Source organism: Mobula birostris, chromosome 4 (genome assembly GCF_030028105.1).
Source record: "Mobula birostris isolate sMobBir1 chromosome 4, sMobBir1.hap1, whole genome shotgun sequence".
Lineage (NCBI taxonomy): Eukaryota > Metazoa > Chordata > Chondrichthyes > Myliobatiformes > Myliobatidae > Mobula > Mobula birostris.
The window spans coordinates 24377722-24394737 of NC_092373.1; the positions used below are offsets into that span (position 1 = coordinate 24377722).

At 43.0% G+C, this 17016-nt stretch overlaps 1 protein-coding gene across 2 annotated transcripts in view; it reads left to right on the top strand.

The window, feature by feature from the left end:
* The window catches only part of plod2 (procollagen-lysine, 2-oxoglutarate 5-dioxygenase 2), a 237205-nt gene that overhangs the window by 166417 nt on the left and 53772 nt on the right, over nucleotides 1-17016 (top strand). For both annotated transcript variants that reach the window (XM_072255013.1, XM_072255014.1), the window contains exons 10-12: nucleotides 1519-1637; nucleotides 4926-5030; nucleotides 14156-14281. In XM_072255013.1, the coding sequence (XP_072111114.1) occupies nucleotides 1519-1637; nucleotides 4926-5030; nucleotides 14156-14281 (350 nt within the window). The remainder of the gene's footprint in view (nucleotides 1-1518; nucleotides 1638-4925; nucleotides 5031-14155; nucleotides 14282-17016) is intronic.

Genomic DNA, 17016 nt, shown 5'->3' on the forward strand with positions numbered 1-17016 from the left:
TTTCACAACTTATGCCAGTGATATCAAATCTGATTCGGAGTTTGTGTTGTGTTCTGTTGAAGGTGATAAAGCTGAGGTTTTCCATCACTAGGAATAGTTTGTCCATACTTTGATGTGTAGCACTTTTAGCTTGAGCATTGACCCAAAAATTGAAACAAAATTAACCAGGAGGTTATCACTAACTTCTGGCATCTACAAGTGCAGTATACAAAATTGAGGGGTATAGATTGGGTAAGTGCAAGCAGGCCTTTTCCACTAAGACTATGTGGGACTACAACCAGAGGTCATGGGTTAAGAGTGAAAGGTGAGAAGTTTAAGAGGAACATGAGTGGAGATGTCTTCACCCAGAGGGTCATGAGAGTATGGAATGATCTGCCAGCACAAGTAGTGCATGGGAGCTCAAGTTCAAAGTTTGAGAAGTTTGGGTAGGTAAATGGATGGTAGGGGTATGGAGGACTATGGTCTCAGTGCAGGCCAAAGGAAGTAGGCAGTTTAAATAGTTTTGGCATGGACTAGATGGGCTGAAGGGCATCTCTCTATGACTCTATAAGTACACAGAAAGATGTGGAAACTGTAAAATTGCTATCCACTTTGCCTATACCGGTAATATTTGCTACATCACTGCATCAACTGGAGACAGAACAATGAAATGCATATCAGAATTTGGCTTATTACCATTAACATAGGTGGGAAATTTGTTGTGTTCTGTCAGCAGTACAGAGCAAGGCATAATAAAAACTATAAGATACATTAAAAAATAAGTTGTGCAGAAGAGAAATAGAGAGGAATAAGTATCACGTGGAGAACTTCAAAATGATTAGGGGGTCCACTATAAATAGTTGGAGACACAGGAGGGTGCAGATGTTGAAAATCTGGATCAACCCACAAAGCAGTTGCAGGAATTCAGTGGATCAGACACACCCATGGTGGGAAATGTTCTGTCAATATTTCAGGTCAAGTCTTTGCATCAGCACTGTCTCTCAGCCAGTCCTGAGGGAAGGTCTTGACCCAAAGATTGTCCAAAAAATAATTGGAGGTTGGTTGATCAAGTGTAGGAACTTTTGCTTGCATTATAATTTGTAAATGCTCTCTCTCTGTCATTCAATTTAGAGTCTTATTCCATCAGATTTTAATTATTTTTAAAGTCTTAGAACAAAACTTGAGAAATTTTTTACCAAAGTCTTTATCTCTTTTTATATTTCTGGCCCCGTCTCTTCTTAACATTCTGTACATGATTTGGCTTTGACTTAACGATCCTAATTCTTGCTATCCAAGTCTCAACAAAGATTTTTCAATCTGCTTGCTTGAGGAAGATGTACTGTTTTTATACAGGCATCAAATCACCTCTAGAAGGTCAAAACCTGAACAAAATGTTTTTCAATATATTTTTGCAATGTAAATACCTGCTAAAGGTCTAGCAGCAGTTGTAAGTGCAGTGAAGAAGTAGAACTGCTCTTTTATTACTAACTGGGAAATTAGGCCATTAACTCTATCTGAAGAAATGTGTTCTGCTTTTAGGAAGTTTATCATGAAAAGCATTTACACAAGTTCTGGAAGAAATACAAAGGTAAACTTAAAGTGAAATTTGTCGGGCCAGAGGAAGTCCTGAGCGAAGGCGATGCAAGGAATATGGGAATGTGAGTCACTCCATTCAAATACTCTTGTTTGTAACTGGATGAAGTGCACAGAGAAAAGTTACTCTGAAAATAATTCAGGAAGTATGTAGCTCAGGTGGTGGATGGTTGGGTTGAGTTGTTCTCCGATCTTGGCAATTTACTTGCAAATATTTTGTCACCATACACAAGATGTCATCAGTGCACTGTTAATTGTGGTGTGTCTTCCAAGTGCTTGGCTTTTATATACTTATCAATCAGCTGATTGGTAATCATTTTGGAAACTCATGGCGCATGCAAAAACGTGGTATGCAAGAAAATTCCTAAATGCATGGTTTTCTGCGAACAGTTTTGTAAACAAACACATAGATATCGATCCTATTTATGAACTGATGCAGGCAAAATTCCAGACCACAACACATGAAGTTTGCTGTGCAGCCAATCAGCAACAAAACTTCCTCCTCACATCACAATTGAGTTACTGAAATGATGAGCAATCAGCTGATTGATAAGTATATAAAGGCCAAACTTTCGGAGGACACACCACAACTAACATCACGCTGATGATGTCTCCTCGTATGATAATGAAATGTTTGCAAGTAAGTTGCCAAGATCGGAGAACAACTCAACCCAACCATAAGTTACATTACAATTTAGCTCTCTGCTACAATCACCGTCTTATCACCTCAGTAATTCCAAAAGTTTCTATTCAGCTAACTCGCAGTTTCCATACTGGAGAGGGTATGAACTGTGGAATATTATTGCTCATTCCCTTGAAGTAAATCACTTAAGTTATTTTATATTTAACCATCAGTTTAGAAATTACACATGGTAACAAAATAATAACCTTTTGAACATTTATAATTCGAGTCACAGAAATCCTGGCATAATTTTGGACCTGCACTCATTTTATTTTTTTGTATCCTGAACACGTTTCTCATCTGACATTTTTTAAAGTGTATATTTGTGAGAACTTTATATGATTTATTTGGATTGAAAGTTGGAAATCTGTACAGAACAAATGTATACAGTGCAACACCCATCCAATGTATTTGGCAGGGATGTGAGAAATAAAAACCCGCAAACCATAATAAGCCACGTGGAAAAAGAAACAGTTTCAGGTTACAGACTTTGACAAAAATGCCAGAGAAAGCAATTAGCAATAGTTTGCACCAAAGATTGTGGAGGGATGCATGGAACAAAAAGAATATTAGTTCCAGTACCAATGCTTAATCTGGCTCTGCTGGTTATAGGAAATCCAGCTTTCCAGCAAAATTGACAGGACTAAAATTGATGGCATCGTCTACCACCTGGCTATGGCTGACAACTGCTGTAGTGCAAATCTTCCTGGACTTTCCAGTATTAGATCTTGGGAATCTACTCAATGAGTATTCACCGGTGTAAACGTGCAGCACAGGCAGTAACCCCACATGCATAAAAGATATCATCTCTCAAGAGAAAATTACCTGAGTTATAATTTACTAATTATGTTATTTTCAGTGTTGTAATTATACTTTAGTCAGTTTACGTAAGTGCATGCATGCATTTATAATGTATTTGTTCCATTTTTAATTAAGAACATAATATGGGTAGGGGTAGGCAATTTGGCCCCTCAAGCCTAACCCACCATTCAATCTGATCATGAGTGATCTGCTCCAGGTGTCATCTGTTTTGTCCCTGATAGCTCTCCACTTCCTGATCCATGAAGAAATCTGCCTATTTCCTCTTCAAATTTAACAGGATTTCAGTTTTTGACAAGCTCCAAACTACACTGCAAGTTCATCAATTAGTTGCAATTGCACAGCCAGCTTAGATGGCCAGTGAGCAAAGGGGAAGGTTTTCTCAAGCTGTCAAAACCATTCTGTAACAGTGACAATCTGCCTGCACAAAACTGTGCTGAAAGGCTGGAAGATGAACTCTTCCTTGTAGACTACAGTATGGTCCCAGGTACAAGGTGCAATGAGGCTATGAAATACACCATTACCGCCTCCTGTGCACTGTTGGGAGGCTTTGTATTATAGTATTCTCTCCTCCCCCCCCCCCCCCTCCACCCCATTCACTCTCTGTCCACACTCTTTCACACTTTCTGTCCATTCCCTTTTCTTGAAAAGCCTCGATAATCATAAGGTCTGCCCGAGACCAGCTTTAACATGTTGATTGGCGGGCATCCGAGAGAAGCAGTCAAGATCACTCTTGCTCAAATCATGGCCATATGTCATGGAGACAGGCCCTTCTGCCCACTGTGTACATACTGGCTATCAAGTACCCATCTGGTTGGTAGGGTCTCATTGGAAGGGCCTGTATCTATGCTGTACCACTCTATGACTCTGACTCTACTCAGATCCTGACCTGAATAATTCCCAGCTAGTTTGGGTGGGCCATGATTTGTGCTGGGAGCCTATTTTGCCCTCTGACTGAAGGATTTAAAGTTTCCAAGATTACTAAGACACAAAGTGAAAAGGAAAGCAGATGCAAACCTGGCAAGTTATGCAAAAGGAGGATGCATGAGGAGTCATCAAATAGATCAGGCAGCATCTGTGGAGGAGAGTGGGCAGTGGGCATTTCATGTCAAATCCCTTCACAGAACTGCTACTGAGTTCCTCCAGTGTCTTGTTTGTAGTTCCAGATTACTGAATTCCTAATCTCTTGTGTCTGCTAAATCATAAAATTTTTAACTCTAGCATGCCTTTAAATATTTTACTTAAATTTTATAACTTGAATTGCCTGTCCTCTATGGCAGTCACTTAATAGGTGTAACGCCCCAGGAGAAGTTACCATTGCCTTACAGGAGCATGGATACATTCTCATCACCAGAAAGACTGCATCACTCAGGGTTTACAAATCCAAATGCCCAAGATCAGACGTGAAGTAATGTAAATTCAAAACTGATCAATAGACATGAGAAGCCATTGAGATTACTACTCAGGAACCCTTATACTTTCTTTTCTCTCTTTACAGTGCAGCAGTGAGCCTGATAGAGAGGCTAGTTACTAGCTGGGGTGAATGGCCTGCAGTGTAAATCAGCTGCCAGGAAGAAAGTGTTACATTTTAAAAAAAGAATATGTTCTTCAGTTGATAAAAATGCAAGCTATCAAATTGAGCAAATTCTCCTTCTGTATCATTTTTGGAGGCATGTAATTTTGTTCCTATTTTTAAACTTGCCAAAATAACTTGATATGGCAGCAACAAATCCTGAACAAAAGAGAAGAGCTTTGTGATTATTTCCGAGATGAAGATTGTGATTATAAAGATGTCAACATTCCATTTCTGTGGAAAGTATAATTTACCTTCCTCTGCCTTTTCTTTATTCAGGGACTACTGTCGGATGGATCCCAGATGTGATTATTACTTCAGCCTTGATTCAGATGTTGTACTGACAAACCCAAACATCCTCAAACTTTTAATTCAGCAAAACAGGTAAAGAGTTAATAAAGGTGCATGTATTGACTGATGATTGACTCTCCTCTTGAATCTGGTGAATGAACATGGGAGAAAATCCTCATATCCAAACTTAAAAAAAAGAAAGTGATGTTTTATGAAGTTGAGCTCAAGCAGTTATTGAAATCAAACTTTTGTGACTTACCCATTAGTTGAAACTGGTGCTGGCAATTAAAAGATGATGAATGTCCAGAGACTCTGTGGTTACTGTAGCAGCTACTTGAACAAATCAGGCTGTTGTATAATGTGCCCTCCGATCCAATCCAATAATAATGTTCAAAACTCCAATCTTGGGTAATTCATTTGCAAAGGTTTCAACCCTACACAAGGGCTCCACTATTAACAGCGCACTGACGATGTCTCCTCTTATGGTGACGAAACAGTGGCAAATGGATTGCCAAGATTAGACAACAAGTCAGTCAACCACCCACGATGCATATTTTCTGAATTATTTCCAAAGTTCAAAACGTTGAAGAAATGTATTTGATCCTTTATTGGTAACGAGAAAGCAAGGAAACTAAAACTAACAATGTACTTAAACAGAATTAAATGAAGTTGAGTTAAGTGATTTCAAATGTAATTAAGCAAAGTTAAGCAAAATTAAATGTCCACAAAAGCTATCATACCTGGTGGCCCCCATCTTGAAACCATCCAAATCAGAGCATGAATATGTAACTAAACCCTTGACTTTTACCGCCACGTGACTAGCTACCATAATAAACACAATAAACATAGATAGATAGATAGACATACTTTATTGATCCTGAGGGAAATTGGGTTTCATTACAGCTGCACCAACCAAGAACAGAGTACGAACATAGCAATACAAAACCACAAACAATCAAATAATAATATGTAAACCATGCCAGAGGAAAATAAGTCCAGGACCAGCCCATTGGCCCAGGCTGTCTGACCCTCCAAGGGAGGAGCTGCAAAGTTTGATGGCCACAGGCAGGAATGATTTCCCATGACACTCAGTCCTGCATCCTGGTGGAATGAGTCTCTGGCTGAATGTTCTCTTGTTCCCAACGGTGTAAATGATGTTACACGCCGACATCAGGTTGGCAAAGGGCGGGATGTACACAACAACCACAATTGCATGTGAGATTTTCCTTGACAAATAATATGGCCGGAGTCCAACAGCAAAAAGTTCAATATCAAGGCTACAGACACGTTCCTTGATCGTAATATGACCAGGTTTCACTATCTGTTGTTAACCAGAACAGCAACATGCAACAGAGAATACAGTGTGGATAGAACACAGATGCATGGCTCCTACAGTCATATTTCAATGATGTCAGGATCAGCCCTGGCCCAAGTATCCCAGGTGCCACCTTGCCAAAAAAGAAACAGCAGCCAGTGCTCTGTTCAGAGAAGATTAAAGAGCTTTTCTCCCAAGGCTCTTGCCTTTATGGTAGTGTCCTCGCGGTTGTGGAAAAAAAACTTCAAGAACAGCAGTGCAGATTCTGTCCTTGAAAAGCAAAAGAACAACATAATTATGACCTTATTTAACCTCCTAAAAAGCTTTTAACTCCACTAAACAAGAGAAAGAATGGTGTATTTTCTCAATCCCAACATAGATTGGGATCAAGCCTCAAACTTCACCCATTCTCCGCACTGCAGTTCTGCACTTCATTTCCACTATACCCACTGGTCTAGTAGAGTTAACCTGCAGGGTAAATGGGGGAACTGTTCAACCTTCACCACTACCTTAGACCAAGATAGAGTATGCTGCCAGTGCTTGCCTTCCTGCATGCTTAGGTAACTGGAATTGAATTAGGATCTTGATGAAGGGTTTCAACCACAAACGTCAACAGTTTCTTCCCTCCATAAATGCTGCTTGACCCACCAAGTTCCTACAGATTGTTGCTCTGGATTGCAGCATCTGCTGTTTCTTGTGTCTCCATTGAATAGATTGTGCCAATGACATAGCAGTTATCATAATGCTACTATAGTGCCTTTTGGGCCCCTTGTCTAAGAAAGGATGTGCTGACACTGGGGAGGGTTCAAAGGAGGTTCACAAAAATGATTCTGGAATTGAAAGGCTTGTCACATGAGGAGCGTTTGGTGGTTCTGAGCTGCGACTCACTGGAATTCAGAAGAAAGGGGCGACCTCATTGAAACCTAGCGAATGTTGAAAGGCCTTGATAGAGTGGATGGGGAGAGGATGTTTCCTATGGTGGGGGAAGACAGCCTCAAAATAGAGGAGCATCCTTTTAGAATGGAGATGAAGGATTTCTTCAGCTGGAGAGTGGTGAATCTGTGGAATTTGTTGCCACAGACAGCTGTGGAGGTGAAGTTATTGGATTTATTTTAAGGCAGAGTTTTATAGATTCTTCATTAATCAGGACATGAAGGGATACGGGGAAGACAAGAGATTGGGGATGAGAGGGAAAATAAGTCAGCCATAGTGGAGCAATGGGCAAAGTGGGCTAATTCTGCTCCTGTACCTTATACAACATAGAACAGTACAGGCCCTTCAGCCCACAATGTTGTGCCGACCCTTAAACCCTGCCTCCCATATAACTTCTACCTTAAATTCCTCCGTATACCTGTCTAGTAGTCTCTTAAACTTCACTAGTGTATCTGCCTCCACCACTGACTCAGGCAGTGCATTCCACGCACCAACCACTCTCTGAGTAAAAAAACCTTCCTCTAATATCCCCCTTGAACTTCCCACCCCTTACCTTAAAGCCATGTCCTCTTGTATTGAGCAGTGGTGCCCTGGGGAAGAGGCGCTGGCTGTCCACTCTATCAATTCCTCTTAATATCTTGTATACTTCTATCATGTCTCCTCTCATCCTCCTTCTCTCCAAAGAGTAAAGCCCTAGCTCCCTTAATCTCTGATCATAATGCATACTATCTAAACCAGGCAGAATCCTGGTAAATTTCCTCTGTACCCTTTCCAATGCTTCCACATCCTTCCTATAGTGAGGCGACCAGAACTGGACATAGTACTCCAAGTGTGGCCTAACCAGAGTTTTGTAGAGCTGCATCATTACCTCACGTCTCTTAAACTCTATCCCTCGACTTATGAAACTAACACCCCATAAGATTTTTTAACTACCTTATCTACCTGTGAGGCAACTTTCAGGGATCTGTGGACATGTACCCCCAGATCCCTCTGCTCCTCCACACTACCAAGTATCCTGCCATTTACTTTGTACTCTGCCTTGGAGTTTGTCCTTCCAAAGTGTACCACCTCACATCTCTCTGGGTTGAACTCCATCTGCCACTTCTCACCCCACTTCTGCATCCTATCAATATCTCTCTGCAATCTTTGACAATCCTCTACACTATCCACAAACCACCAACCTTTGTGTCATCTGCAAACTTGCCAACTCACCCTTCTACCCCCACATCCAGGTCGCTAATAAAAATCACGAAAAGCAGAGGTCCCAGAACTGATCCTTGTGGGACACTACTAGTCACAACTCTCCAATCTGAATGTACTCCCTCCACCACGACCCTCTGCTTTCTGCAAGCAAGCCAATTCTGAATCCATCTGGCTAAACTTCCCTGGATCCCATGCCTTCTGACTTTCTGAATAAGCCTACTGTGTGGAACCTTGTCAAATGCCTTACTAAGATCCATGTAGATCACATCCACTGCACTACCCTCATCTATATGGCTTGTCACCTCCTCAAAGAACTCTTATCAGGCTTGTTAGACACGACTTGCCTTTCACAAAGCCATGCTGACTGTCCCTGATCAGACCATGATTCTCTAAATGCCTATAGATCCTATCTCTTAAGAATCTTTTCCAACAGCTTTTCCACCACAGGCGTAAGGCTCATGGTCTATAATTACCCGGATGATCCCTACTAACTTTTTTGAACAAGGGAACAACACTCGCCACCCTCCAATCCTCCGGTACCATTCCCGTGGACAACGAGGACATAAAGGTCCTAGCCAGAGGCTCAGCAGTCTCTTCCCTCGCCTCGTGGAGCAGCCTGAGGAATATTCCGTCAGGCCCTGGGGACTTATCAGTCCGAATGTATTTTATTAACTCCAACACCTCCTCTCCCTTAATATCAACATGCTCCAGAACATCAACTCACTCATATTGTCCTCACCTTCAAGTTCCCTCTTATTGGTGAATACCAAAGAGAAGTATTCATTGAGGACTTCGCTCACTTCCACAGCTGCCAGGCACATCTTCCCGCCTTTATTTCTAATTGGTCCTACCTTCACTCCTGTCATCCTTTTGTTCTTCACATAATTGTAGAATGCCTTGGGGTTTTCCTTTACCCTACTTACCAAGACCTCCTCATGCCCCCTCCTTGCTCTCCTCTGCCCTTTCTTAAGCTCCTTTCCTGCTACCCTATATTCTTCAATAGACCTATCTGATCCTTGCTTTCTAAACCTCATGTGTGCTGCCTTCTTCCACCTGACTAGATTTTCCACCTCACCTGTCACCCATGGTTCATTCACCCTACCGTTCTTTATCTTCCTCACCGGAACAAATTTATCCCTAACATCCTGCAAGAGGTCCCTAAACATCGGCCACATGTCCATTGTACATTTCCCTGCAAAAACATCATCCCCAATTCACACCCGCAAGTTCTAGCCTTATATCCTCATAATTGGCCCTTCCCCAATTAAAAAATTTCCTGGCCCCTCTGATTCTATTCTTTTCCACGATATCGCTAAAGGCCAGGGAGCCGTGGTCACTGTCCCCCAAATGCTCACCCACTGAGAAATCTGTAACCTGACCCAGTTTGTTACCTAATACTAGATCTAGTATGGCATTCCCCCGGTCGGCCTGTCAACATACCGTGACAGGAATCCATCCTGGACACACTTAACAAACTCTGCCCTGTCTAAGCCATTGGAACTAATCAAGTACCAATCAATATTAGGGAAGTTAAAGTCACCCATGATAACAATCCTGTTACTTTTCTTTCTTTACTAATCTTTTTATTGATTTAAAAGGAGCATAAATGCAATCAAGAGGAGAATTACCACAAATATATATATATCAGTTCCAATATAAACCGAGATTAGGATAGACATTGTCAAAATGATAGATATTGTTAAACTGTATCTATACTTGTCCAGTACAAAATCTCATTGGGTCTCTGAGCTCTAGGGTTGCCAACTTTCTCACTCCCAAATATGGGACAAAAGTAGCAGTCAAATACGGGACACTTCTGTTTACCCCGAGAAAGACTACCATGACCATGAAGCCTTGCGCGGGCACTTGTGTGCACATGCGTGTACGTGCCGATTTTTTTCCACAAATCGGTTTTGGCTTTATCTTCCTGTTTTTGTTAAGTGAAACTACATTGTACATACATTATTTCTACTTTATATAGGCTGTGTATTTATCCTATCATTCCTGCTTTTACTATATGTTAGTGTTATTTTAGGTTTTATGTGTTATTTGGTATGATTTGGTAAATTATTTTTTGGGTCTGAACTCTCAAAAATTTTTCCCAGATAAGTTAATGGTGATTGCTTCTTTGCTTTACGCCATTTTGGCTTATGAACGGTTTCATAGGAACGCCTTACCTTAGCGGAGGAAATACGGGACAAGGGGGTCCCATACGGGACAAACCAATTTAGCCCAATATACGGGATGTCCCGGAAAATACGGGACAATTGGCAATCCTACTGGACTCCCAGAGGCAGTCACAGAGCAAGGCCCCAGCAGCAATTAGGCCTCAAGCAGTGTAATCCTGAAGACATGAGCTTGAACATCACGTTTTTGATTAGGAGATGTTCATGGAGTTCACTTTGGCATGGAGTCATAGAGTAATGCATCAGAGAAACAGGTCCTTTGGCCCAATCATCCATGCTGACCAAAAGAAGTCCAATTTCACCATGTTTGGCCTATGTACTTCTAAATTTCTCCATATACTTAGCCAAACATCTTTTAAATGTATTGTTCTTGCTTCAACCACCTACACTAACTGCCCATTCCACACTAACACCATCCTCAGTTTCCTTTTAAAACTATCAGACCTCACCTTCCTATACCCTCTAATTGTTGGTTCCCTTCCCTGGGAAAAAGGCCATCAAAGAATTTAACACGGTGAGGTGAAGAGAACAAATGGTCTGTGACAGGGAGGAGGCCAGAAGAAACTGGTTGGCTCCATGGTACTGACTGAGAGCTTCATGAAGGTCGTCTGGAACTTTTGCAACTTTTCTAACTTTCCCCAGTTCTGGCAAAAGGTCACTGGGGGAGACACAGTAGCAGAGGGATTACAGTGCCAACAACCCGGGTGCAATTCTGTCGGTGAATGTAAGTAGTTTGTACGTCCCCGTGACCTACGTTTTCTCCAGGTGCTCTGGTTTCAACCCATATTCCAAAGATGGAGTTTAATTGGTTACATGAGTATAGTTGGTCTGCATGAGCTCATTAGCCTGTAAGAAGCTGTTAACATACTTACTCTACCGGTGTGGGCACAGCACGTAATTATGAAGAAAGCACGGCAGTGCCTCTACTTCCTTAGAAGTTTGCAAAGATTCAGCATGACATCTAAAACTTCGACGGACTTCTATAGTTGTGTGTTGGAGAGTATATTGACTGGTTGAACTACAGCCTCTTACGGAAACACTTATGCCCATGAATGAAAATTCCTACAAAAAGTATTAGATATGGCCCAGTCCATCTTAGGTAAAGCCCTCCCCACCATTGAGCACTTCTACGCGGAGTATTGTCACAGGAAAGCAGCATCCATCACCAGGGATCCCCACCACCCAGGGCGTCTCTCATTGCTGCTATCAGCAAGAAAGTACAGGATTTTCAGGACCCACTTCACCTGATGCAGGAACAATTGTCACCCCCCAACTATCAAGAATCTGGAACCAGAGGGGATAACTTCACTCAACATTACTTGTCCCATCACTGAAGTGTTCCAAGAACATATGGACTCACTTTCAAGGACTCTTCATCTCATATTCTTAATATTTATCTATCTATCTATCTATTTATTTATTATTATTATTTCTTTTTTTCCTTTTGTATTTGCACAGTTTGTTGTCTTCTGCACACTAGTTGTCTGCCCAGTTGAGTGCAGTCCTTCATTGACTCTATTATGGTTATTGAATTTATTAAGTACGCTTGGAAGAAAATGATTCTTAGGGTTGTATATGATGACATATATACTTCGATAATAAATTCGCTTTGAACTTTTTGAACTTTGTATCTTAAAAAAAACTGAAATGTTACATCTTTTTCTCTCTCCGCGGCTGCTGTTTGACCTGCCAAGTATTTCTAGCAAGTTCTGCCTTTACTTTAAATTTCCAGCCTGTTCAGGGTTTTGCTTTTGGAATTTCCATGTTGATTTAATTTAAACTACCAGAGGTACAATAAGCTTTCATTGTAAAAACATAATGTTTAAAGCAGAATGTTGGCTATTGAGTTGGATTTACCACAGTGGCTTGTCCATAAGCTGTTTTGAATTAGTCAGACGAAAGCTTGTATATATCAAAAAAATGTGGAAGTTAACCACTGTGGAGATTCCTGTGTGAGGCCCCAAAGCTGACTGACTCAGGCTTATTCCAGCTCTTCCATCTACACTGAGGACTGATTATCAGCAGGTTTCCATTGTTTTTCCAGGACTTAGTGCAATTTAATACCAAAGCAGGGCCATCTAAATACATTCATACAATTTCTTTCTGATGCAGGAAATTGTGCTAAGGTTTTTCAAAATAAAATCTGTTGGAGAAGTGTAAGAGGAACTAGTGATATGTGTGTGTGTATTGAGGTGTGTTGACATACTTGTGATTGTAGAAGATCATAAACAAACATTTATCTAGCATTTTTCATAGATTGGTTGCAGCATGGAAGGAGGCCATTCCGCCCATTGAGTACATGATGGATTTATCTTTGAGCAACCCTGTTTAGTCTCACTTTTCCACCCTCTCTTAATCGCCCTTTTGTATATAGATCCACCTCCTTTTTGAAGGCTAAATTGAACATGCCTCCCTATCAGTGCATTCATACCTGCATATTTCAGTCAATTTTCTTTAGTAAAAATGGTTTTACCTTGGAATTTTTTGGTGGTTTTGTCATCACTCTTGGTTCTTGGCCCATTTTAAGAAAGGGAGCTGTTTCTCTATCTACCCAGTCTACACTTGATTTAAAACCACCTTGGACATTCCCTCAGGATCAAAGATGAGTCCCTCTTCCTCTCCCCCTTTCTCCCCCCCTTCCTCCCCCACTATCCCTCCCTCTTCCTCCCCTCTTCCTCCCCCACTCTCCCTCCCTCTTCTTCCCCCCCTTCCTCCCCCCACCCTATAGAGTAGTCATTAATGAAGTTATGAAAGGAACCACAGAGTTTTAGCAAGGGCATTGAGGCAACTATTTCATAACTCATGACATGGTACCTCCTCTGACATCCACCACCTCTTTTCCCCACTCCGACCTTTTATTACTTCACACCTGCCTTTTACTTTCCCTGGATCCCCTCATCCTTCCCTTCCTCCTATTGTCCACTCCCCTCTCTTATCAGATTCTTTCTTGTCCAGCCTTTTACCTGTCCCATCCACCTGGCTTCACCTATCACCTTGCAGCTTGTCTCTCTTCTCTTCCCCATCTTTTTATTCTGGCGCTTTCCCCCTTCCTTCTCAGTCCTGAAGAAGGGTCTCAGCCCAAAACGTCGACTGTTCACTCTTTCCCATAGATGCTGCCTGACCTGCTGAGTTCCTCCAGCATTTTGTGCGTGTTGACTTGGAGCCTTTGCCTTCTGTAATCTGTTACAGCCTACATTATTGTCTGGTCCCCCAGAATGGCATGTCAGCTGTAGTCAAGCCATAGTGTGGATAATGGCTGCACACGTCTAGAGCAGAGCTTAAATCCATGATCTTTTAACTCCAGTGATCGGGGTAGTACTGTTGGAAAGCTGACACTGAACATTTTTGAGCATTGAAGCATTTTCACATAGCAGTCTGCTCCATAACTGTGATGGGATTATTCTGCTTACTCACCAATTGTAACATTTAGGCCATTATTTAAAATAAACCTCAATGAATGTATTTTAACACAATCTCATTAACATATTTCTTGTCAGCTTTTTTAATTATAAAACAGAATATGAAAACAGTCAAAAAGAACTTTTTATTAACAAAATGCATAATGTGTCTAATCCCAACAGGAAGATAATTGCACCAATGGTTAGCCAGTACAAAAGGTTATGGTCCAATTTCTGGGGTGCTCTGAGTCCTGATGGCTTCTACGCACGCTCTGAGGATTACGTTGATATTGTCGAAGGAAACAGAGTGTGAGTTTTATTGATTTCCATCCCTCACCTTGAAGTATCTGTAATGTTGCACACTCTTAATTGGCAGGAGCAAAAGATGTTGGGAATGGGCAAGGGTGAGACACTGCGGAAGGGGTGCGGGGCAGGTGGCAGAGAAGGAGTGCTGGGGCAGGGGCAGACACATCCAGCCCTGAGACACCAAGGAAGGTCATTTGATTCCAAACAATTGGTTTATTGATCATGATAGAATGCCTATCTGGTGCTTCCCGCTCCCTCCTCTCTCTCTGACCCCTTCCCACTCTCAGTCCACAATAGAGACCCATATCAGAATCAGGTTTATCATCACACACATATGTCATGAAATTTATTTTCCTTTTGCAGCAGCAGTGCATTGCAATAAGTAAAATTACTACCGCACTGTACAAAAGTCTTCGGCATTCCAGCTATACAGTATGTAAGTGCCCAAGACTCTTGCACAGTACTGCACATGAAGAGATTTGACAAGAGAAACTTCAGAAAGTTGGTCCAAGAAGCATCTGACAGGGTGGCATGATTACAAAAGCTAAATGGAAGTGATTGTCCACAGCTTGACTTGGTACATATTGGTAGAAAAATATGAAAACTCATTTGTTTCAACAGATAAAAGTTCTGAACTCTACCACAAGTGCATTGAGTCGTTTGCGAAACTGTATCAAGTAGTTTCCATAAGGTCCATCACATTAGGAAGTATCTTCCTTCTTTCTTTTTCCAATATATTTATTGATTTTTATATAGAAGAATACAGAGTCCAAGAGAACATATATTATAAAACAAAAGAAAAAATATAATAATACCAAATACGGTATATTGAATCACATTAACGAACTCTATTCTCTATATTCATATAGATTAGATTAATTCATATATTAGAATATAAACAATTTTATTAAAAAAAAGATCTACACCCACTACCACACTTGAAGCTGTTTGGGAAAAAAAAGAAAAAAAAAACATCAGATAATAAAATATTGTAGTCGCGCTGATACGCAACGAGTGAAAGCAACACACTGAGTCGAGCAGTGTCTGGTTGAACTGTTTACTAGTAGTTTCAATCCGCGCGCGCTTGAGTGCCCGCTCCCAGCATCCCCCGCTCTTTGCGGGGCGGAAGTGATGTCGGCTTCTGGGCTGAGGTCTGCCCCGCACTCAGAGCCCCCTCGGTTGCCGCTGGCTGCGGACTCTCCCGCGACTGCTGGAGCCGGTTCGCTTGCCGCGTGGACGAGCCACCACATGTCCCTCCCCCAGAACCGGTGTTAGGAGGTGCAGAGCCCACAGCCTGCACACTGTCAGTTCTTTTAGGTGGCTGGCCTTGTCGTCGCGGGAGTGGCACCACAACCAGGCGTTCAAGGTCTAGATGCGCCGGTTTGAGACGGTCAATGGTAAAAGTCTCTTCACGTCCGCCGACGTCAAGAGTGCAGGTCGTTCCATTACGACGCATCACCTTGTAGGGTCTCTCGTATGGTCGCTGCAGGGGTAGTCTGTGCTCTGTTGTAGGTCCTTGGGCACAAAAGGGGATGTTGTTCCGTGATGGGATGTCGGGGACTGGGGCAAGTGTTCCAAGCTGCTCCCGGAGTTTAGTTAGGACCACCGTAGGTGTGTCCTCCTGGCCACGGGGTGCTGGCACAAACTCACTGGGAATTGTGAGCAGGGCACCGTAAACCAGTTCGGCTGATGATGCGGCCAGGTCCCCCTTGGGTGCCGTGCGGATGCCAGGCAGCACCCAGGGGAGTTCGTCCACCCAGTCTGGCCCTCGGAGGCGTGCCATCAGGGCTGACTTCAAGTACCTGTGGAAACATTCCACCAGGCCGTTGGACTGCGGATGGTAAGCAGCCATTTGGTGGAGCTGGGTTCCAAGGAGTTGTGCCAGTGCAGACCACAAAGCCATTGTGATCTGCACACCCCTGTCTGAAGTGACATGGGCTGGGAGTCCAAACCGTGCCACCCAGGTGGTAATCAGGGCTCTGGCGCATGTCTCCGTGGCCGTGTCAGCGAGTGACATAGCTTCCGGCCACCTCGTGAACCTGTCCACCATGGTGAACAGGTATCTCGCGCCTCTCAAACCGGCAGTGGGCTGACGATGTCCATGTGGACTTGTTCAAACCTCCTATGTGTCGGCTGGGAGGGTTGCAGTGGGGCCCTCACGTACCTCTGGATTTTGGAGGTTTAACAGTGCGTGCATGTCCTGGCCCAGTGCCCGACCTGCTTGCGTAGGCCGTGCCACACAAACCAGTCTGCGATCAGCCGGATGGTCACCCAGGTGGAAGGGTGGGCTAATCCGTGCAAGGTGTCGAAAGCACGGCGCCTGCAAGTGGTCGGGACAATGGGCCGAGGTTGCCCGGTGGACACATCGCAAAGGAGCTCATTACCTTCAGGGCCCAATGGGTATGTCTTCGAGGCGGAGCCCTGAGACTGCTGACACCGCATAATCCACCCCCGGAGACAGAGAGTGCACTGATTGGACGGAGGTTCGTGACAGCACGTCTGCCACCATGTTGTTCTTCCCGGAGATGTGCTTGATCGTGGTAGTAAACTCTGAGATGTACGACAGGTGGCGTGGCTGGCGGCCCGACCACGGGTCCGACACTTTGGCAAATGCGAAAGTGAGGGGCTTGTGGTCTGTGAAGACCGTGAACTCCCTCCCTTCCAGGAAATACCTGAAGTGCCGGATGGCAAAGTACAGGGCCAGCAACTCCCTGTCAAAAGCGCTGTACTTAAGTTCC